Genomic DNA, 22,943 nt, shown 5'->3' on the forward strand with positions numbered 1-22,943 from the left:
TATGCAGGAGGGCACATGTCTGTCTCAACATAGTCCAGATAGTAATGGCACCAAAAGGATTCCCCTGAGGGTGGCAGCACTCTGATAGGCCACCAACAGAGTGACATTCAACCTCTCTGCCGCTCATCCTTTCAACAATGTGAGCGGTTTGTTTGTTTAGGTGTTTCTCCATTTTACCTAAGTGGTAACTGGAGCTGAGCGAAGATAAGGAGAGCCTTCCAGGTCACCAAGGATGCTGTGGGTCCCCGTCCCGTGCCCTCCCATGTCACTCCGGCTACTGTCATAACCAGCGCCGACTAGGATGTAGGTGGACGACACACTCAACGATCTGAGTATCAAATGAGCCCCAAACCCTACTGATGGGTGTGACTCCAAAGACAGTGTAATTTGAGTCTGCTAACTTCCTAAAATCTGTGTGGGTCCCGGTTGGAATTTGGGGGACCCCCTGAAAAGTCAGAAGGGAAAAATGATTTGCTGAATGTGCTCCTTGAATTCTTAAGATAAACTTGCCTTTGAGCCAGAGGCCTCTTGAGACCTCCAGCTGCCTGCGATCTGGCCTGTGTGGCCACCTTGCTTCTCAGGAGTGACAGAGCACTTGGTGTAAAACGTCTGTGAGGTGACCGCGTAGCTAGAACACACCGAAATTATTTGAAAGCAGGGTGGACGCCTGTGGCTTCACTCTGGCCTTTTTAGGAAGATATGAACACACCAAGCATTAGAGGTATTGTTTTCCTAAGGGGGGAGGGGGGGAGGGGGAGGGCGGAGATGCAAACTTCATCCCATAGCAAATAAGATGCACAAGCAGAGGCCTGCCCTTCCCCTCTGCAGAGGCCTTCGGACCATGGCTAATTGCCCTGGGGGCTGGGAGAAGAGCTGGTTCAGGGAGCTGCAGCAGGCTGCAGAGCCGCAGGGAGTGTCCTACACTGTCGCAGGAATCCTAATCGGTCTTAATAAAAACCCAGAACCGCCAGGCAGCAGCAGTGGCGTACGCCTTTAATCCCAGCACTCGGGAGGCAGAGCCAGGTGGATCTCTGTGAGTTCGAGGCCAGCCTGGGCTACCAAGTGAGTTCCAGGAAAGGCGCAAAGCTACACAGAGAAAACCCTATCTTGAAAAAAACAAAAACAAACAAACAAACAAACAAAAAAACCCCAGAGCCAGACATCAGGGTGAAAGTTGAAAAATCAGAGAAGCAGAGCAAGCCACGTCTTAACTCACCAACTCCTCAGCCTGCAAGAGCCTGAGTTCCTGTCTCCTCCCACCCTTCTCTGTCCAGCCATTATCACTTCCTGTCTCAACTTCCCTAGCACTGGGATTAAAGGTGTGTGATCCTAAGTGCTGCAGTTAAAGGTATAAGCTGCCTCTGCCTGGCTGTTTCTCTTTAGACTGGATTAATCTCGTGTAGCCCACCACCGCCTTGAACTCACAGAGATCCAGACAGATCTCTGCCTCTGTCTCCCAGTGTTGGGATTAAAGGCCTGTGCCACCACTGCCTGACTCTAAGGCCAGCTCTGTGGCTGGCTCTGTCCTCTGATCTTCAGGCGAGCTTTATTTCTTAGATTACAAGCAATATATCACCACACCACACCCTCCTTTAAGTGGAAGAGACTGGAGGGCCGGTCTAAGTACATGCTCTTGAAGTGAGTTTAGAGATGGCTGATAACCATCTTTAAAAGGGAAGCAGCATTGTATGATTTAAATTGAGAAGAAAAGAAAAAAAAAAAGCAGGAAGAGAAGCAGATATGTCAAGGTGTATGTCAGTTGTTTGTTTAATTATGAAGAAGTCAAGCATAAACTGTGAGACTAGAGTAGCATGTCCAGCCCTGGGGCCGTTTTCCAACACTCTCTGAACTTCCTTATCTCCAGCATTATGTGGGGTGGCACAGCCGTCCTTCAGAGTTCAGTCTCCTCCCCTGCAAACGCCAGCTGCACAGATACCCAGGTCCCCGTGTAAATGATGTAATGTTGACATAGGATGTGCACTGTCTTCCACACACTTTTCATTATTTTGTTTGGAGACAGGTTCTCACTATGTATCCCAGGTTGGCTTTGGACTCTTTCTCTTTTTTTTTTTTTTTTTTTTTTTTGGTTTTTCGAGACAGGGTTTCTCTGTGTAGCTTTGCGCCTTTCCTGGGACTCACTTGGTAGTCCAGGCTGGCCTCGAACTCACAGAGATCCACCTGGCTCTGCCTCCCGAGTGCTGGGATTAAAGGCGTGCGCCACCACTGCCCGGCTTGGACTCTTTCTCTTTTTTAGGATCTTTTATTTGACAATACAATACAATATTGTATCCATGTATATCTTAATCATGCCCATCTCAACTTCCCACTTCCTCCAGACCCCCCAACACATCCCTCCAATTCCCCAGCCCCCCCCACCAATCCCTTCCAATTCCCCAGGCCCCCACCAATCCCCTCCAATTCCCCAGATCCCCCCCACCAATCCCCTCCAATTCCCCAGACCCCCCACCAATCCCCTCCAATTCCCCAGACCCCCTAACACATTCCCCCCATTCCCTCAGACCCTGCAGCACATACCTTCCCATTCCCCAAACTCCCCAACACATCCTCTCCCATTCCCCAGGCCCCCTACCAATCCTCTCCCATTCCCTGGACCCCCCCAATAATCTTCTCCCATTCCCCTGACCCTCCAACAGATGCCCTCCCATTCTCCAGACCCCCCAACAGATGCCCTCCTATTCCCCAGACCCCCAACAGATGCCCTCCCATTCCCCAGACCCCCAACAGATGCCCTCCCATTCTCCAGACCCCCAACAGATGCCCTCCCATTCTCCAGACCCCCAACAGATGCCCTCCCATTCTCCAGACCCCCAACAGATGCCCCCCATTCTCCAGACCCCCAACAGATGCCCCCCATTCTCCAGACCCCCCAACAGATGCCCCCCATTCTCCAGACCCCCAACAGATGCCCTCCCATTCCCCAGACCCCCAACAGATGCCCTCCCATTCCCCAGACCCCCAACAGATGCCCCCCATTCTCCAGACCCCCCAACAGATGCCCCCCATTCTCCAGACCCCCAAGAGATGCCCTCCCATTCCCCAGACCCCCAACAGATGCCCTCCCATTCCCCAGACCCCCAACAGATGCCCTCCCATTCTCCAGACCCCCAACAGATGCCCTCCCATTCCCCAGACCCCCAACAGATGCCCTCCCATTCCCCAGACCCCCAACAGAGGCCCTCCCATTCTCCAGACCCCCAACAGATGCCCTCCCATCCCCCAGACCCCCAACAGATGCCCTCCCATTCCCCAGACCCCCAACAGAGGCCCTCCCATTCTCCAGACCCCCAACAGATGCCCTCCCATTCCCCAGACCCCCAACAGATGCCCCCCATTCTCCAGACCCCCAACAGATGCCCTCTCATTCTCCCAGAACTCACAATATCTCTGTCCCATCTTCATGCCCTCTTCTTTCTTTTTAATAACTCACCAAATCTAGTCAGCCCTGCTTCCCTCCCTCCGTCCCCCTTCCTTCCTTTATCCCTCTATCCCTCCATCCCCCCAGTCTCTTCATCGTTTAGATAGTGTAATATTCTTTCTGCTCTTAAACCCACTGATACTGATGCAGAGATGATGTTTATAAGGTTTAAATGTCATCTTCAGGGTGCATAGGGACACAGTCACCCCAAGTGGTGAATCCTGTGTCAGGGGAGCGGGGAAGTCAGACGCCCACAAGAGAGTGCTGACCAGAACTGCTACAAAAAGGAACAGGTAATGTTGATCCCGCTGGGTAGGAATAAGACCACTACCATAACTGTTGAGCCAAATTTGAAGCAAGCTTTATTAAATATTGGCCAGGACGATGGACACTGTCCAGGTCCACACCCAGGATTCCCAGAGTATGGTGCCAAATTACATTAGTCAGAGGCTTACAAAGGCAAACCCACGAAGTTACATGCTCCCCACCTTCATCCAATCAGGGGCAAGCACATGTCCAGATGTGCTTCCTGCCTGTATACCTCCCACCTTTGTGTGACCAGGCACATCCCGTACAGTGGAGGCAGCCAAGCTTGTTTACAGAAGGGAAAACGCGTGGCTTGTCACTTTACATGACCAACAGCCCCCAGCATTCCAGGAAGTTATCTGCCCTTGGGCAGGTGGGGTTTACAGGTTAGAGGCTCTTCTGTTTTATAGATCTCTTAAGCACAGCTATTTAAACTTAAAACATAACTTCAGCCCTCACAGTAATAGACACAGAAAAGGGAAAGAGAGGGCTATGATTTTGAAAGTGAATTTAATCCAAGTTTTGAAAGAAAATGATTAAGACAGCATATTTGAGTACTTATAGATAAGGAAGGAAACTCAGTATATTATTTTCCTGAGGCATCATGCCCACATTCTTAGCTAATGGACTTGAGTATTGTGTGTGGCAATAACTTGCCCTACTGACTAGGTCTGTTTGCAGAACGTTGCTTCTTCCTGTGTGTGCAAGTGTGTACGCAGGAAGCACCATGGCTGTGAGCTCCCCACCATTTGTAGTAAGAAAAAATTACTCTGGGGGGTGGGGAGCTTCAGAGTACGGCTGGCCTGGTCTCTCTCTCTCTCTCTCTCTCTCTCTCTCTCTCTCTCTCTCTCTCTCACACACACACACACACACACACATACACACACATACACACACACACACATATACACACATATACACACACATACACACACATACACATACACACACGTACACACACATACACGTACACACACGTACACACACGTACATACACACACATACACACACAAACACATACACATACACACACACATACACACACACAAACACATACACATACACACACACATACACACACATACACACACACATACACACACATACACACACACATACACACACACACATACACACACATACATACACACATACACACCCCTACTCCCAGCAACAGAACCCAGCAAGAGGAGGGAATCACGCTGTGGGTGTAGACTCCTGACATATGACAGCATTTGCTTTGGGTTGATCTTGGGTCTCGCGTATTGATGCATTCCCTGTTTCTGAACTCACATAGAATAAATGTTTATGTAGCTATAGTACAGAGAAACAGAAAGCTGTCATAGAAGCCATGGAACCAACTCCGTCATCATGTACGGCTTTAAGCAGTAGATACTAAGAATTACTCTCTTGCATATTGGGGGGTCTCGGTGTGTGTGGTGGTTGAAATAGAAGCTTCCAGCATGAAAAGGGCTCATGAAATTAACAGAGGAAGTGATTGGCAATACCATAATGGCACAGAATTGACCATTTAAAATGGCAAATGTTACCAATGTTTTCCACAATGGAATTTTACTATTTATTTATTGAGACGGGCTCTCACTACGTAGCCCCGACTGGCCTGGAACTTATATGTAGACCAGACTGGCTGTGAACTCACAGAGATCCGCCTGCCTCTGCCTCCCAAGCACTAGGATTAAAGGCGTGCGCCACCACACTTGGCAAAAAATACATACACATATAGATATATATTTAATTTTTAGCTCACACTTGCACACACAAATACGAGGAAGGCCGCATATTTGAAGAGAGTATAGGCCCCTAACCAGCACCAAGCCCTGCCCTTCCCCAGGACCCTTAAGTGCTGAGAGACACTGATCAGGTTTCTGCCTGTCTGGAGCTTCCTGACAGGGAGGAGGGCGCGTGGGACATCACTCATGCGCATATCGCTCTGTAATGTGGCCTTGGAACATGGAAAGTGCTGACAAAGGAAGAATAATGGGGCCTTGCAGGTTTGAAGGAGGGCGGAGCTGGTATGGGAGGCTAGCTCAAAGAGACTTCCCTGGGGGAGTGATGGTGGAGCCGATGTTGGAATGATGAGCAGCATCCATAACACAAAGGGTATCACTGACCGCATTTCTCCCAGACTCTCTTTCCCGGTGGCAGGAACCACGCGCTGCTCAGCCGTCCTCCCAGCCTGTAGGTTGGGCGCAAAGTGACCCCCTCAGTCCTGGATGAATAGAGAAAATTCCAAGTAGAGATTCTCACCCCACATTTGTTCCAAGGATGGCTGGGGGACCTGATTGCCCGCCTGTTTTCACATCGTATTGTCACTGCTAATGTTTGCGTTTAGCTGGCTTTGCAAAAAAAAACGTCACTGTAAGCTTTGCAGACACGGGTGCTTTCCAACGTAATCAGAGAACGGACCCTTTCTGTGCAGTGAGCCAGACCTGATGTTTCACTCGTTGTCCTTCTGTCTTCTCATCTGCGTTTCTAGATCCACTCCCCGATTCGTATGTTCCAGACAGGACAGGCTGAAGAGAAAGGCTGACTAGCCAGTGAGAGCACACCGTTCTCTTTCGGTTAGATGCACACCGTTTGAGAGTGGATGGTCCCCAGAGGAGAGAGGGCAGCTGATTCCTACGTCTCCTGGGGAAGCCTCAGGGGTGTGCACTGAGACCGTAATGGCACCTGTCATGCCAGCGCTCAAAAGTCTGTGGCAAGAAGGCTGTCACAAGTTCAAGACCAGCCAGAGTGGGGATGGGGCTTGCATCAGCCTTGGGTGTATGTCAGCTCTGTGACGGGAGAAGCGAGGGAGCCATGGGTCTGTGTGACAGGCTAAATGTAGAGGAAGTTATCTAGGACATTTATTTATACTGGTCAAATACAAATTCAGTAGACATACATGCATTCACAGATGTGTGTGCAGATGTAAACACACACACACACACACACACACACACACACACACACACACCACTCATATAACTTTTACATGTTCTTTTGTACTCCTGTACTCGTTAGCTTTCTGTTGTGAGAAATCACTGACCAAAACTGACTTGGAGAAGGAACAGGTTCAATGTCAAGAGAAGCCGTGGTAGGAAGTGAAGCCGAGGCCGCAGAGCATCACCGCTTCCTGGCTTGTTTCCCATGGCTCGCTCAGCTACCTGTCTTGTCTAACCCAGACCCACCTGCCCAGTGAATAGCAGCGCCCCCATGCCCCCACGCCCCCACAGGGCTGGGCCTTCCTCCTGCATTCAGCAATGAAGGTTAAGGCCAGGCTAGCAGAGGAATACTTTTCAACTTATTTAAAAACAAGCATCACTTGTGCCATAAAGGGAAAAGTGAATGAGAAAATTATAACAGTAATGATATTTCTACTACAGTGTTATAATCCTCGATAATTACTTTTGTATATGTTATTTGTTGTTGTTGTTGTAGGAAAAGCCACTGACGAAATCTCTGCAGCGTGGAGAAGACCCCCAGTTTGATCAGGTATGTGAGGCACTGCTTCGTGTGTCGTGTGCTTTCTGTTTATTTCAAAGTGCACAAAGCCGGGGCTGGAGAGGCAGAGGGCTGGCCCAGTGTGAGCAAGGCCCTGGTGTCTGTCACAGCTTAGGGTCGGGAGGAGGAGCCACGAGGAACGTAAGAAGAAGCAGGGAGGCGAGGGTACTCACCGTTATGCCGGAAAGCCATCCGTGTGTAGTTGTAATACCCCCGGGGTCTGGAGAGACGGCTCAGAGGTTAAGAGGACCTAGGTTTGGTTCCCAGCACCCACGTGACAGCTGACATCCAGTTCCTGCAGATCCAACAGTGTTTTCTGGCCTCCAAAGTCACTGCGTGACAGAGAGCATGCACACGCATCCAGCAAAACGCTTGAACACATAAAATAAAAGCCTAATGAATCTCAAAAAACCTTGTGCCCTGGGCATCTCCAGCTGGGTGTTAGAGACATCAGGAGACGCCCTGTGATTTGAATTAAGTTCCAGAAGAATATAAGCAGGCCCTCAGTGTTTTGTTTTGTTTTTCCCTAACACGTTAGAGGCCAAGAAAAGATGACTTTCAGGGAACTCACTGAAAAACCAGCTCCCTCTGAATTAGCTATAGTCTATAACCACCGACTCTGCGCACTAGAGCTTGTTTATGGTTTCATCTGGTTATTTCCAGTCCTGCCAGACTTCATGCCACTCATCTGGAACCCCAGCCCCTGCAAGGCAGAGGCAGGAGGGTGTAAGCAGGAGGCAAGCCTGAGCTACAGAGTAAAACCCAGCTGGAGGCAAGCCTGAGCTACAGAGTAAAACATGGCCATTAATAAGAAGAGAGATGTAAATACAGTGCTCGCCTGGCATGTCCTAGATTTGATCCTTAGTACTGGAGAGAAACTAGGGGGTTGGGGGGGATGAATTGACAATTCTGAAAGAGAAAAATTGCCTCAACAATAGCTATAAAAAACCTTAGGCTCCAATGGAAAAATAGTAAATTTAAAAAAATTTTATTAAAAAAAAAGCAAAGAAAGTCCATATTAGGTAAGGATATCAACATCCAACACCATGCACTGAGCACGTGACATCAGAAGGGAGGGACCCTGGCCTTGTCACCTTAGAGGGGCTTTAGAGCCACCTAGAATGATGCGTAGCAGGACATTGGAGGAAGCTGGACAGGTGTCATGGTGCTACCCAGACTTCTGGAGTATATGACGTACAGGACAAAGTGTCTTCAGACCCTTTAGTGGGTTCCTGTATTCGAGCCAAACAGTGCTTACTGCCCTACGGCCTAAGACACTCTCGGGGTTCTATGGTCTGGGGACCACGCAGAACAAGCACACTTTCTGTAGAGCGTCGTGTTTGCGGCAGAGGGGAGACACCCCAGGCTTCACAAATCTGCAGTATTGCGACCACAGACACTACAGAGATGCAGTTCTCGGTCCCAGGCTGGTGCTCAGGTCCAGCCTCCTGGGCTGCTGTGACCCTGGCTTGCCTCTGGAGCTGGCAGACTTGGCTCTTCACCTGGACTCTGATGAGATGGAGAGTGGACCCCACCTCTCTGCCCCGTGATGTCAGTTGTGGTTGTCACCATGACCCGATTGGTCAGAGAAATGTAGTGAACGTGTCCATGTGCTTGGTGTTGCCATTTCGTGAATGGTAGGTCTGGGCTCTTCCTGTTCCTGTCACTGTGTTTTACTTTGCGTGATTTTTTTCGTTTATTTCATATTCTTAGTCTCTTTATCCCCCGTCACCACCTTTTCTTGGGGAAAATTTTTTTTCTAGCTGAATGTATCTCCTTCCTTATTCTCTAAATCCTTCTAAATTAACACTGCGGTGAGTTCTTATCCCAAATCACCCGGCTTAAGTACAGTTCGTTTTTTCATTCAGGTGTTGTAGAAACACGAGACCGTGTGGAGTTAGACAGACCTGGGCTTACATCTCAACTTCCACACGGAATTCACTAGATCATTTTTAACCGTATGACACAAACTGTGGCCCGTGGACCGTGTTAGGAACATCGCCTGGCAGCCCTGGAGCTACAGACTTCGCAGCTCCAAAAGAACCCCCAGGGGTCCCATGCTGCCGGGTCTGTGTTCTGAAGAGGGCTAATGAAAGGCTGGGGGGTTAAGGAGTTCTTTGAGGAGTTGTAGACCGATAAGACATATTTTTCCATTCCAGAAGAAGGCCCTCACCAGCAAGCACCCAGGCACGTGCTGGCACACATGGGCTACAGAAAAACACACACACACAGGCAGGCTGCCTGTGACTCTGCCCTCAAGGCCGTGTTCACACAGAAGCCACACAAAAGTGGCACTCTGCCAAAAATAGTTATGTAGCAGATGACGTCACTGTTGATTCAGGTCCCCAGACATCTGGTGTCAGCCATTTGACCACACCACACAGCCACCCCTGGCCATGTCCGGTGTCAGCTGACTTGTACTGGATGTCCGTATCAGCGCCATATTGTCTAAACACAAACTGGCTCTTACAGCCTTCTGTTCCCTATACGCATATGCACTGGAAGCCCGAGAAGGCCCATTCTGTACCAACGCTGTCTGCAAAGGTGCTTTAAGCGTGAACCAGTAGTAAGATGGTCGCCCAGAACCGTAAGACACGGAGCATTGCCCCTGATCTGGCCATAGCCCAGAGCAACACTGGCCTCTTCCATGTAGAAGAGTTATCGCCTGAACCTTTCTGGTCGGTTTTTTCACATCTGTGACCAGGATTCTTCAGCATTGCCGTCAGCGATCTACTGTTGAAATGGTTTTAAGAGACCTAAAAGGTGTAGGAAGGTCCCTGGACTTAGAATCACATGAGTTCCAGAAAAGGAAATGCTCCAAGTTCCCTACAGTCCGCAGATGTTAGGGAAGAGGTCATCCTGCACAGGTCGGGGGCTAAGATGTGGAAGACCCCAGTGCCCGTGGGATGGGGCTTAATCCTTTTGTCAGTGTCAAAATGGCCCAAGTGACAGTCTCTCGTTACTACCGGGAGGCTGTGTTTGTGGAGGTGCAGTGGGAGACCTTTGAAGAACAGGTATTGGGGAGCTTGGAATTGATGACGATTAGACATGAACTAAAGCAGAGGCAAGGAGACCATACACAGCATGGTTACCACTAACATTAGTTAAGATAATCAATATTGATGGAAGAACGAGAGACAGAAGAACCCAATGCAAGCCAGCTTTTGAAGTAATTTCCACTTAGATCAACGGAGTCCCTGGAATACACAAGCTGTGTGTGGTGACTAGTCTTGGCTGTCAGCCTCACACACTTGGGACGAGAAAGCCTCAACTGAAGAATCACCTCCACCAGAATGCCATGTGGGCATTTTCTTAATTGCTAACTGATGTAAGAGTCCAGCCCACTTTGGGTGGTACCAGTCCTGGGCAGGTGGACCATATAGGAAGGGCTGCTGAACACGCCAGTAATAACGTTCCTCCATGACCTCTACATCTGTGCGTGCTTGCAGGGATGTGCCGTGAGTTCCCGCCTTGGCTTTGCTTAATGATGGACTGTGAGCTGTGCGCCAAATAAACCCTTCCCTCCACAGACGGGTTGTGGTCAGGGTTTATCACAGCAACAGAAAACCTAGGACCCTGTGCATGTATACAAATACGATAGAGGTCCTAGCCTCAAGAAACTCTCCAGCCCAGAAGGGAGACAGGGCCTTATGCTTAGAAGTCCAGCATGGGAAAGCCAGAGGTACATGTCTGAGTTATCCAGAAGTTCCGAGGCAAGAATATCGGGTGAGTGTCACCGTGAGTCATCAAAGCACCGTGACTTCATCCTCTAGATGGAGAAGATGGGCCGAGGAGTGACCCATGGATAAAGCTGTCGAAGGGAGGGAGCAGAGCAAGTGGAGGTCACGGCAGTGGGAAGCGGGGAGGATGTTCCGTTGCAGTGCATCACGGGAGTCACACCAGAGGAGCCTGGACCGTGTTCTGTAGATTAGGATTATCAAGCAGAGGGAAACTGTTTACGGGGCGAACAGGGGGAAAGGCCGTAAGTTAGTTTTAGATCGGGGGTGGGAGAATCTAGAGACATGACACAGAGCTGAAAGGAAGAGCGAAGGCATGAAGGAGAGCATCATAGTTTACGTTCATAAAAGGTTCAGATTTAAAGCGCTGGAAGCTGACTGGGATGGGGCAGCATCACAGAGCTCCAGGGAGGAAAAGCCTTTCCAAGAAAAATATACCAAAGAAAAGAGTGCCAGAAACTGTGGGGGAAGCCTAAGAAGATGCACTGTCCAGGGCTCAGTCAAGGATATGGGGGGCATTAATCATAATAAAGGGACATTTTGGGTACAGAAAGAGCAAAAGGGTAGATTAGATTTAAGGGCTCAAGGGAAGTTGGATGTGAGGGAAATCTTGGCTGCAGGGACTGTTTATTGGTGTGATGAACACATGTTCTTGCCAAGCGTGGAGGCGCACACCTTTAATCACAGCCCTTGGGAGGCAGAGGCAGGCTGATCTCTGTGAGTTCAAGGCCAGCCTGGTCTACAAAGTGAGATCCAGTACAGCCAGGGCTACACAGAGAAACTCTGTCTCGACAAAACAAACAATAAACAAACAAACAAACAAAAAACCCAGAACATACGTTCTTGAGAGAGGTCTTTTTATGTGGCTTGGGCTCACCTCTAATCCCCCCTCTAACTCCCACCCCTTTGGCAAATGCTGGGATTCCAGGTGTCCACCACTCTGCACAGCTGTTGAACACTTTACATGGTTGAAAAATCCACGTTAAGTGGTCTGGGGGCCTCGCTCGCTCACACACCTAGGCTTTTTGTCCCTCATCGTGATTGTTAACACTTAAGGAGCAGAACGCCAGAGCAGGACCATGGCACCTCTCGTGGGCTCTGCTTTGTGTTATGTGGAGAATGTGCTGTGAAAGCACCTTTCTTCTGTTATCAAATTTTTGTTTTTAAAGATGTAGCTTTTTTTTTTTGTCTTTTTTTTTTTTTTTCCAGAGCTGAGGACTGAACCCAGGGCCTTGCCAAGCACTCTACCACTGAGCTAAATCCCCAGCCCCAAGATGTGGCTTTTTAAAAAAAATCATTGTATGTGTATGCATGTGTGCCTGCGTGTGTACAATAATACATGCCTGTGCGGGAGCCCAGGGATTCCAGAAGAGAGAGAACTTGGAGTTGCACGTGGCTGTGACCTGCAGAATGTGGGTACTGGGAGCCAAACTCAGGGCCCCTGGGGGGCAGCGACTGATCTTAGCTGCTGAACCTCCTCCCCGGCCCTCCAGACATCCCTTTTTCAAGGTTAACACCCCAGGCATGTGATCTCTTGATTTTGCGATCAAACAGCAGTTGACGAGGATGGACCTGGGTGAGTGGCAATCAGACGCCGCGGTTAGAAGAGAAATGGATGCCCGTGTTCAGAAACGTCCCTCCACTGGGGGAGGACCTCAGCACTTTCCTAGCAGAGGGTGCATTCACGAGGGGCGCCAGACACATGCGCAACCGTGACGGCTGGTGAAGAATCACTCACTGTTCTTGTGCGCACCTTCCAGCTGTGTGCAGCTGTTTTCTCTGACCGTAGCTCGTAGACTGATGCTTGTGTATTGTCTAACAACGGACAAACAAATCCGAAATGCCGCCTGAATGACCCTCACACAAAATACTTAAAGCCACAGTGGGTTCGGATTCCTGATTTTTGCGTACACGTAGAGGGATGGGACCTAAGTCAAGTATGAAATGTGGGTATATAGCATATACACTTTCAACACATAGCCTCAAGGCGATTGTGTGCAAAAAATGCAAATGATTGTATGCATTAGTAATTCAGATTTGTAGCACTTTTCCACCTGAGGTGTCAAATGCCAACACTTTACAATTTTCAGATTTGGGGGCTTCAGAGGTGTTCAATTTATAATTCAGATATTGTATTCTCCCTGCTATTTCACTAACTGGACTGCCCCTTCCCCCAACTTAGTGCTTGGAGCAGCCTCTGTTGGGGAGTGGAAGACATTTCCTCTTTATCTCCTATTGCTCCCCAAAAGGGCTTTGGCCAGAGCATCAGGTGAGAGTCCAAACATCAGAACCAGACCTATTGTCATAGGTAAATTGTCTCGCTGTGCTCTGTGCATAAGGATGCACACAGAAGATGAGAGAAAGTGCTAGAAGCTAACTGGGACAGGGCAGCCCCGTGGGACCCTGGAGAGGAAAGACCTTCCAGGAAAGCCATGATGAATAATAGTAAATAGTGTCCCTTGCTCTGGAGACTTCGGCAGATACAACTCCAGTAAAGGCCACTGTTTGGCGTCCGGGTTTTGTCCCTGCTGATACGTCAGACGAGAGACACCCCTGGTATGGCCAGAATGGACATCAGCTGTCAAGGACTACGGAGAGAGCTGACGGTGGTGTGGGGAGAAGAGGCATCTGTGATGCAGGAGAGACTGAGAATCCTGAAGAAAGGACAAAGGAGGGGGTGAGGAGAGGAGAGCAGAATCCGGTGAGGCCTGGTAGTGAACAATTCCCACAGACCCACTTACACTAGTGAACACCAATGGTTGTGTTTGGTTTTCATTTGCTGTCGTGAAGGTAACTGAGACTTGGAGGTGAGATGGACGCTGTACTAACAGGCTTTAGCGAGGTGACAGGTTTTGGTTCCAGGATGGCTCTAGCTACGATGCTCATTGTCATTTCTTGTTGCCTTAGGAGTGAGTCATAGCCCAAAGGAAACTTGGGGGTCAGGGTTCGATACCTCCCGCCTAAGTCTCAGGGTGGACAAGCATGTGTCGCTCAGCCCGCTCTGTATCAAGCATCAGGAAGCTGGCAGGTGCTTGACCCTGTGCTTATATTCTGGAGTCAGAAGTGTGGGAGCATACGCTAACCCCCCATGGATTCTCAAAGAGGCCCCGAGCGTTGGTGCTTGGACAGGTCATAGTTAAGGCTCTCCCACTGCATTTGCCCCTAAAATGCATTTGATTAGCTCTGGTGGATAAAATTCTGCCATCAGCTTTGGTCATTCAGCCAATAATCTCATCAGGATCATTTAAATTGTATCCATTAGCATATAAAGTACCAGACTTTTTATAGCATTTTCATACGTGCATATTTTTGGTTGATTCTCCCTACTTTGTCTCCCTGGTCCCCATTAATACTGTATGCTCCCACCCACAGTGTTCCCCCTTCCCTTTCATACCAAAGGCCTTCTCTTATCCTCCTCACCCTGTCCCTGAAAGCCCATTTCCCCCCATGACACGGACCCCCTTTCTAGTTTCTCAGCCTCCGCCCACACTCACTCCCACATGAATGCATATATATAAAAATTTAAAGCTGGGTCAGCACATGAGAGGGAGCATGCAGAATTGGTCTTTCGAAGCCTGGGTTGCCTTGGTCACTATAGTACCTTCCAGTTCCGTCCATTTTCCTACAAGTTCCATGATTTCATTTTTCTTCATGACTGAATGAAATTCCATTACATATATGGACCGCATTTTCATTACCCATTCATCTATTGACGGACATCTTCCATTGTGTGTATGGACCATGTTTCCATTGCCCATTCATCCATTGATGGACACTGTGGTATTGTATTCCCCCAAATATTGTGCACCCTAATAAACTTACCTGGGGTCAGAGAACAGGACAGCCACAATATTAAACATAAAGGATAGGCAGTGGTAGCACACGCCTTTAATCCTAGCATTCCAGAGGCAGAAATCCATGTGTTCAAGGATACAGACAGGCATGGTGACTCATCACGCCTTTAATCCCAGAAATCGAGACTTTAATCCCAAGGAGTGGTGGTAGAAAGGAAAGGTATATAAGGCATGAGGATGAGAAACTAGAAGCATTTGGCCTGGTTAAGCTTTTAGCTGGTTAAGCTTTCAGGCTTTCGAGCAGCAGTTCAGCTGAGACCCATTCTGGATGAGGACTCAGAGGCCTCCAGTCTGAGGAAACAGGATCAGCTGAGGATCTGTCGAGGTGAGGAAGCTGTGGCTTGTTCTGACTCTCTGATCTTCCAGTGTTCACCCCAATACCTGGCTCAGGTTTGATCTTATTAATAAGAACTTTTAAGATTCCTGCTACAGGACACCTGAGCTACTTTGACCTCCCTGTCTCTGAGGTAGTATAGAGGGCGTTTGGAGTATATGATAGCTGGGCCATATGGTAGTTCTAGTTTCAGTTTTTAAAATGTTTTCTTTTTTATTAATTTTTTTCATTTATTTTCACATACCAACCACAGTTTCCCCTACCTCCTCTCTTCCCGTTCCTAACCCCCATCCCCCGTTCTTAATTAATGCTATGTAATAATTGGTTTCATAACAACCTTTTCATACATGTACATAATGTATTTTGATCACATTTGCCCACCATTACCTTTCTTTTCCTCATCCTACTCATGTTAATCCCTTTCCTCTTCCCAACGGGCTTCTTTTTACGCATGCGTGCGTGCGTGCGTGCGTGCGTGCGTGCATGCGTGCGTGTGCGTGTGTGCGTGCATGCTTGCTTGAGTGCGTGTCTGAGAGAGACAGGGAGAGAAAGTGGGGGGAAGGAGGAGGAAGGAGAAGAAGAGGATGGGTGAGAGGGGAAGAAAGAGAAGAGGAAGGAGAGGAGGAGGAAAGGGAGGAGAGGAGGGGGAAAGGGAGGAGAGGAGGGGGAAGGGAGGAGAGGAGGGGAAGAAGGAAGGGGAAGCAGGGAGGGAGGAGAGAGAGAGTCAGACTCGGGACTTTCATTAGGGCTAGTTACAGAAGCGTGGCAGGTTGGAGGGAGGTGTTTACAGGAACATGGACGCCTTACCAGAGGCTGTACCACTGAAGAAAAAATGTGTCTCCCTCCGCCTCGGGATCGCCTCCCTTCTACGACATGCTGGTTTTAGTTTCCACAGGGATGCAGCCGTTTACCTTCCTCACACTGGAAGCCATCTTCTCTCCCACATCCTCGCCTCCTTCACGGTCTTGACGACAGCCACCCTGACTGGAGCGCGGTGGCCGCTCTGAGTAGTTTCGATTTGCATTTCCTCAAGACCTGAGGATGTTGAACACTTGAAAAAACATTCTTTCACAAGCTCATATATATATATATATATATATATATATATATATATATATATATATATATATATATATATCATCTATTTTGATTCCAGCCCCCATTATCCTTCCTTCCTTCCATCCCATCCTCACCGAACCCTTCCCTCCCAACAAGTCCCCTTCCTGGGTTCATGACTGTGTCCGTCTGTCTGTCTGTGTGTCTGCGTCCCACTTCTTTTACGAGTGGCATGCACGAACTTGGTTGGAGTGTCATTTACTCCAGCAAGGACAGCTACACCCCCAAGGACTGGGACCCTTCCCAGCAGCAGCCACTAAAGGCCTACAGCTCTTTGGGGAGATGTTGGGCATCGTCACCCCCTCCCCGACCCCTGATAGACCAGTGTCAAGGGCGGATGACCACTCCAGCTGTGAAGTGAACACTTAAAAATATTCAGTGCCCATTTGGTTTCCTTCCCCTGTGAACTGTCAACCGAGTTCATTGGCTTATTGACTGGTGGGCAGTTTTGAGGGTCGGGGGCTGAATGTTTGTGCCTCTTCGTGTGATCCAGATAGTGACCCTTGTCTGAGGGGTGGTTCATAGTTGCTCACCTTCTCCATAGTTTCCCTTTTTTGTGCAGAAATCGGATGTGCTTTACATCTGGACTTTCACTTCAATATTTGGAAATGGAAGAACGAAACTGACCTTCTGGAGGGTTTATTATGCGCCCTGCATTTTATAGCGTCTCGTTTTTTTGTCCTCATTAAAATCCAGTGAGATTAAGTATTCCCGGCCTAGGTTTACGACTCTGCTTCAGAGAAACGGTGCCAGGCCGTGGAGCTGTAATGTGAAGCCAAGACCTTCTGAGCTTCTCAGTGCCCTTGGGAAATTATGAAAATGTGCCAAGGGCAGGATCAGTCACCTCCTGCTGGGTTCTGAAGACGTTCAGTTGAGGTGTTTGCCGAGCAGTATGGCGTACTTTGCTTGTGTTATTATTCAGTGCTGTAATTTCCAGATAACGTCTCAAACATTCTGAGTAACTTCTTTTCAGGTTTTCTTACAGGTGTTGTCTGTGTCCTGTACTGTTGGGCACCTTATGTTGTTAATATGCGAAAAAAACACCTCTTAGTACCAGGAAACTCGAGTATGCATATACTCGAGTTGAGACAGCATCGTGGTGAGCACTTGCGATTTTCTTTAAAAAGGAAATATGCAATTGCGGTGTTTCAACACTCATGGTAATTCTACAGTGCAGCGAATGTCTATTTAAAATGTGTAAGTGATGGAGAGGCTGGAGGGACGACTCAGTGAGTAAGAGTACTGGCTGCCCTAGCAGAGGACCTGAGTTCAGTTCCCAGCACCCACATCTGGTGGCTCACAACTGCCTGTAACTCCATCTCCAGGAGATCTGATGCCCCCTTGTGGTCTCTGTGGGTACTGCATGCACATGGTGTATATCCATGCACGGAGGCAAAACATACATAAAATACAAAAAATTACTAAGTCTTTAAAAATGTATAAATGAAAATTAAAAATCAATTAAGAATTAAAATAACTGATGTTGAATGTATACATTATTAGTGTTATTTGGTATTTCTGAAATTACTCATGTAAAATGATATATAATCCATAAAATAAACCAAGATGTTAAAAATGAAAAAAAATGATTACTAATCTTCCCCAAAAAGGTATTGAATTAAGTCTTTAAGCCTGTTGCCACTTAAAAGGACTGTAATTAAACAGTAGTGCAGTGTATGATTGAGTAAAATGAACTGCATATGCGATTATTTTACAATGTCAGTATTTTACAGAGTTTACACCGTAGGTTCCCTGACCCCCAGTGTTGCTTGGCACTTGAACTCGTTTGCAAAACTGAGCCATCACTGGAGTGACTTTAAATTGTGCATTAAGTGCACCACTTGTGACAAATCTGTCTTATTACTATAAAATAAGGAGTGACCTCACGAAGTAAGTATTCACACGTTTATGTGTGAAGCGTCCCTCTTTGCATTCAGCAAGGATAATGAAATGTTTCAGAAAAGCCACCCTCTTCACTGCCGCATAATGGACAGTCTCTTTTAGCCTATTTACCCATAAAAAGCCAAAGCAAATATTAGAACATTTGCAAAGTACATTTAGTCCTCTTCTATGCACTCCCAGAAAGAAAACACCCTTTGAAATGAGCCTGTGATTCCGTATACTCCGTCTCCACCTGCTGCCCAGTCTCTGGCCCATCGATGGTGGAGGAGCGTGATTATTCAGAGGCAACAAGGACATCCTTGTGCCCGCCTGCCGGCCTTCAGCAGCAGTACAGAGCCGGAATTCATGTGGCCATTGGCTCCACTTCCCGCTAAAGGAGGAGTCGAGTAACCAAACAGCCAGCGAGACCTTCCTCCCTTCCTGGGCTTTGAGCGCCAGGCCTCTGCAGATTCCTCCCTTCCTCCTAGAAAGCCTGGCTCCTGAAGGCCAGGGACAGAGAGAAGGGCACATCCGTCCCCCTGCTGACCTGTCATCCCCTCTGATGCTTTTGAACTAAGACAGGCTTTGTGGGGACCGCTGCAGTGAGGAGCGGGGTTTGCAGGATCCCATGGGCGCCCTCTCCTGAGACTGTGCGGGTCTTACTTTGCTTCTTTGTTGCTGTGATAAAGACCATCGTCGTCGGGCTGGAGAGATGGCTCAGAGGTTAAGAGCACCGACTGCTCTCCCAGAGGTCCTGAGTTCAATTCCCAGCACCCACATGGTGGCTCACAACCATCTGTAATGAGATCTGGCACCCTCTTCTGTATAGATAATAAATAAAAATAATAATAATTCTTTAAAAAAAAAAAAAGACCATCATCAAGGCAACTTGGGGAGAAAAGGGTTATTCGGCTGACACATCTGGATCATGGTTCGTTATTGAGGGAAGCTGAGGCGGGAACCTGGAGGCAGGAGCTGACGCAGAAGCCGTCGGGAGCGCTGCTCACTGGCTGGCTCCTTGTGGCTTGCCCAGCCTGCTTTAATATAGAACCCAGGACCACCTGCCCAGGGGTGACTCCGCCCATAGTGGGCTGGACCCTCCTTCCTCAATTGCTAATCAATAAAATGCCCCACAGAAAAGCCCACAGGCTAATCCAGTAGAGGCAATTTCTCAGTTGAAGTTCCATCTTCCCAAAATGACCATTCTTGTGTCAAGTTAGCAAAACAATAATAATAATTAATAAATAAAATTGAAATTTAAAAACCCTAAGCAGTACAGATTATACCCAAGCAAAGCAGCTGAATACCGTGAGCTCCACACAGAGATGTTTGGGGATGAGATGTGAGCCTGTCTCCTATATAGATTTGTAAGGACATGAGACTATGATATCCTACACAAGATTGGTTTTGTCACTGATCTCTCTCTCTCTTCTCTCTCTCTCTCTCTCTCTCTCTCTCTCTCTCTCTCTCTCTCTCTCTCCCTCTCTTTCTCTCTCTGTTTTTCCAGACAGGGTTTCTCTGTGTAGCTATCTTGGAACTCACTCTGTAGACCAGGCTGGCCTCGAACTCAGAGATCCACCTGCCTCTATCTTCTGAGTGCTGGGTCTAAAGGCGTGCGCCACCACACCTGGCTAAATTTTACATACTTTTAAAATGTTGTATATGAGTGTGTGTGTGTGTGTGTGTGTGTGTGCACATGTGACCAGTGCCCACAGAGGCCAGAAGAGAGAGTCAGATCCCCTGGAATGAGAGTTGCATACAGATGGTTGTGAGCAGCTTGGTAGGCACTGGGAATCAAGCCCAGGTCCTCTGCAAGAGCAGCCAGTGCTCTTAACGGCTGAGGCATCTCTGCAGCTGCAAAAGAGTTTTTAATCAGCTTTATTTTAGAATGGTCTGTGGTCTATAGAAAAGTTGCACAGATAGCACAATACGGCCACCTTCCTCTGCTGCCAGCGTCTCATATTCCCACAGCACATGTGTCGGAGGGAACCAGCATGGGTGTATTATTACCAACCAACCTATATGTATGCCTTATTTACAGTTAATTGACTTTCCCTGATCCCTCTTTGTACTGTTCCAGGATACCATCTAGAATAAAAACCGTGCTCCAGCCAGTGTCCATGTCTCCTTGGTCCTCCCCAGATCAGTTTTAAGCACTGAAATAGCAAGTGCATTTGGAACTTTATTATAAATCGGACGATTGAGACCATTACCCTACCTGAGGGACTGTGAGTTCTGGTCCATTTTATCAAAAAATCTACTTTATCTCCCAAATCAAAGTATTTTGTTTTTTAAATTGTCACTTGTATTTTATTGGATTAGGGATTGAACCCAGGGCACACTACCACTGAGTTAAAGTACGGTCCCAATTTAAAGCATTTTGGTCAGTGGCAATTTGGAGAAATACCCTTTCATTATTTTTTTAAAGACTTATTTTTATCTTACGTGTATGAGTGTTTGCCTGCATGCATGCATGTGAGACCGTATGTGTGCAGTACCGGTGGGGGCCAGAAGAGGGCATAAGATCCGGTGAACTGGAGTTACAGGTTGTTTTGACCTGACATGTAGGCGCTGGGAACCAAACCCAGTCCTCTGCAAGAGTAGCAAGTGCTCGTAACTGCTGAGCTATTTCTCCAGACCCAAATATTCTTTCCCTTTTGTAGCAGGAATCTCAAAAGTTCTTATTAATAAAATCAAACCTGAGCCAGGTATTGGGGTGAACTGGAAGATCAGAGAAGCAGAACAAGCCACAGCTTCCTTACCTCACCGGATCCTCAGCTGGTCTTGTTTCCTCAGACTGGAGGCCTCTGAGTCCTCATCCAGAATGGGTCTCAGCTGAACTGCTGCTCAAAAGCCTGAAAGCTTAACCAGGCCAAATGCTTCTAGTTTCTGGTCTTCACGCCTTATATGTCTTTCTGCCTTCTACCATCACTCCCTGGGATTAAAGGTGTAAGTCACCATGCTTGGCTGTATCCTTGAATACATGGATTTCTGCCTAACTCTGCCTCCCAAGTGCTAGGATTAAAGGTGTGTGCTACCACTGCCTATCCTCTATGTTTAATATTGTGGCTGTTCTGTCTCTGACCCCAGATAAGTTTATTAGGGTGCACAATATTTTGGGGAACACAATACCACCACACCCTTTTGTGGGGGGTGTTAGAGACAGGGTTTCTCTGTGTAACAGCTCTGGATGTCTTGGAATTCACTCTATAGACTAGGCTGGCCACCAACTCACAGAGATCTGCCTGCTGGGATTAAAGGTGTGCACCACCACCAACCAGTCAAAATGTTCTTTCTTTTTTTTTTTATTAACTTATTTTTTAAAATTTTATGTGCATTGGTGTTTTGTCATGGGTGTTGGGTCCCCTGGAACTGTAGTTACAAATAGTTGTAAGCTGCCATGTGGATTCTGGGAAAGGAACCTGGGCCCTCCCAAAGAGCAGTCAGTGCTCTTAACCACTGAGCCATCTCTCCAGCCCCCAAATATTCTTTCTTATATTGGAATAACATTAGCAAAAACTAGGAGATCTTTCCCATGACTTGCTTTCTTCCAAACAGTTACTGTGACATGGACAGTCACATCAGGAAAATGTATGATGGCTGTGGGCATAACCAGGGTGGATAAAGGTCACTTTTTGGTTTTTTTCAAATGAACAGATTAGTTTCCGTTTGGAAAGGCTGATAGCCAGATTCACAGAATGGTCTAAATACAGCATCATCTTTATGTTGACTTCTGTTAACCCGTGATTCTTGTGCATGTGCTTACAACTGTTGTTACAGAGGAGAAGATTAAGGTATCGAAAAGTAGAATCCGAGGGAAAAGTCGTGTTTGCTCAGCCGAAGGGTTTTAAAGGGGTGGTGGGGAACCCTGCTCACAAGACCACTTCACTCTAAAAGGAAGTTAGACCTAGCTTGCCTAGCTGAAGAAGTAGGTGACTGGGGGGGTTCACATTATATGTGTATATTATGTATACATTAAATGTTTTCCTTTAAAGTAATACAATTAAATTACTACTCCTTGGTACCCGGAGCCTAACTGGGGATGTAGCTCAAATGATTGCTTATTGGTAGAAAACATTCATTCTTTTTGTCATGAAGGTTATTTGTTCGGGAGCTTGGCTTACTTTATTTCACGTTAACCATTTAGGACTGAACTATATTGATTTACGCTATAGGAACTTTTGAAGACCTGAGCAGGTACAGATGTTATGGTAGATGGCGATGGTGAATAATGGCGGTGGTTTCATAAAGAACTCAAATGCAGGGAACATCTGAGCCTTGCAATGGAAGGCACTCGGGGGGATGAGCTGTCTTGAGCCATAGAATTATTATTATTATAATACGAGAAATGTCTGCCATGCTCCCCAGAATACGCTAACTTATGAAAGAAATGACTGGGCGGCCATGTGTAAGGAAACTTGGCGGTGCGTACCGCTTATGGTTGACTATTTATGTCACAGCCAGTGTCTCGGGAGCTGGCCCCGCCAACAAGCCCTCTGATGGCCTCGTCTCTCTCTCCCTGAAGGTCATCAGCTCCATGAGCTCCCTCTCTGAGTACTGCCTGCCTTCCATCCTGCGGACGCTGTTTGATTGGTACAAGAGGCAAAACGGCATCGAGGACGAATCGCACGAATACAGACCGAGAACGAGCAATAAGTCCAAAAGGTACTTTCTTTTGGGGTCAGGATGCTGTGTTCATTCCTGCCTCTCTCAGGCCCCCTCTTTCCAATCCGCATCAAAATGAGGCACCCCGGCCTCTCGGACTTCACAGGAGG

The 22,943-nt window shown here is 47.8% G+C and overlaps 1 protein-coding gene across 1 annotated transcript in view; it reads left to right on the plus strand.

The window, feature by feature from the left end:
• The window catches only part of Fry (FRY microtubule binding protein), a 254,501-nt gene that overhangs the window by 67,905 nt on the left and 163,653 nt on the right, over positions 1-22,943 (plus strand). The window contains 2 exon segments of the mRNA XM_028878084.2: positions 7,184-7,237; positions 22,694-22,833. Of these exon segments, the coding sequence (XP_028733917.1) occupies positions 7,184-7,237; positions 22,694-22,833 (194 nt within the window).

Source organism: Peromyscus leucopus, chromosome 23 (assembly GCF_004664715.2).
Source record: "Peromyscus leucopus breed LL Stock chromosome 23, UCI_PerLeu_2.1, whole genome shotgun sequence".
Classification (NCBI taxonomy): domain Eukaryota; kingdom Metazoa; phylum Chordata; class Mammalia; order Rodentia; family Cricetidae; genus Peromyscus; species Peromyscus leucopus.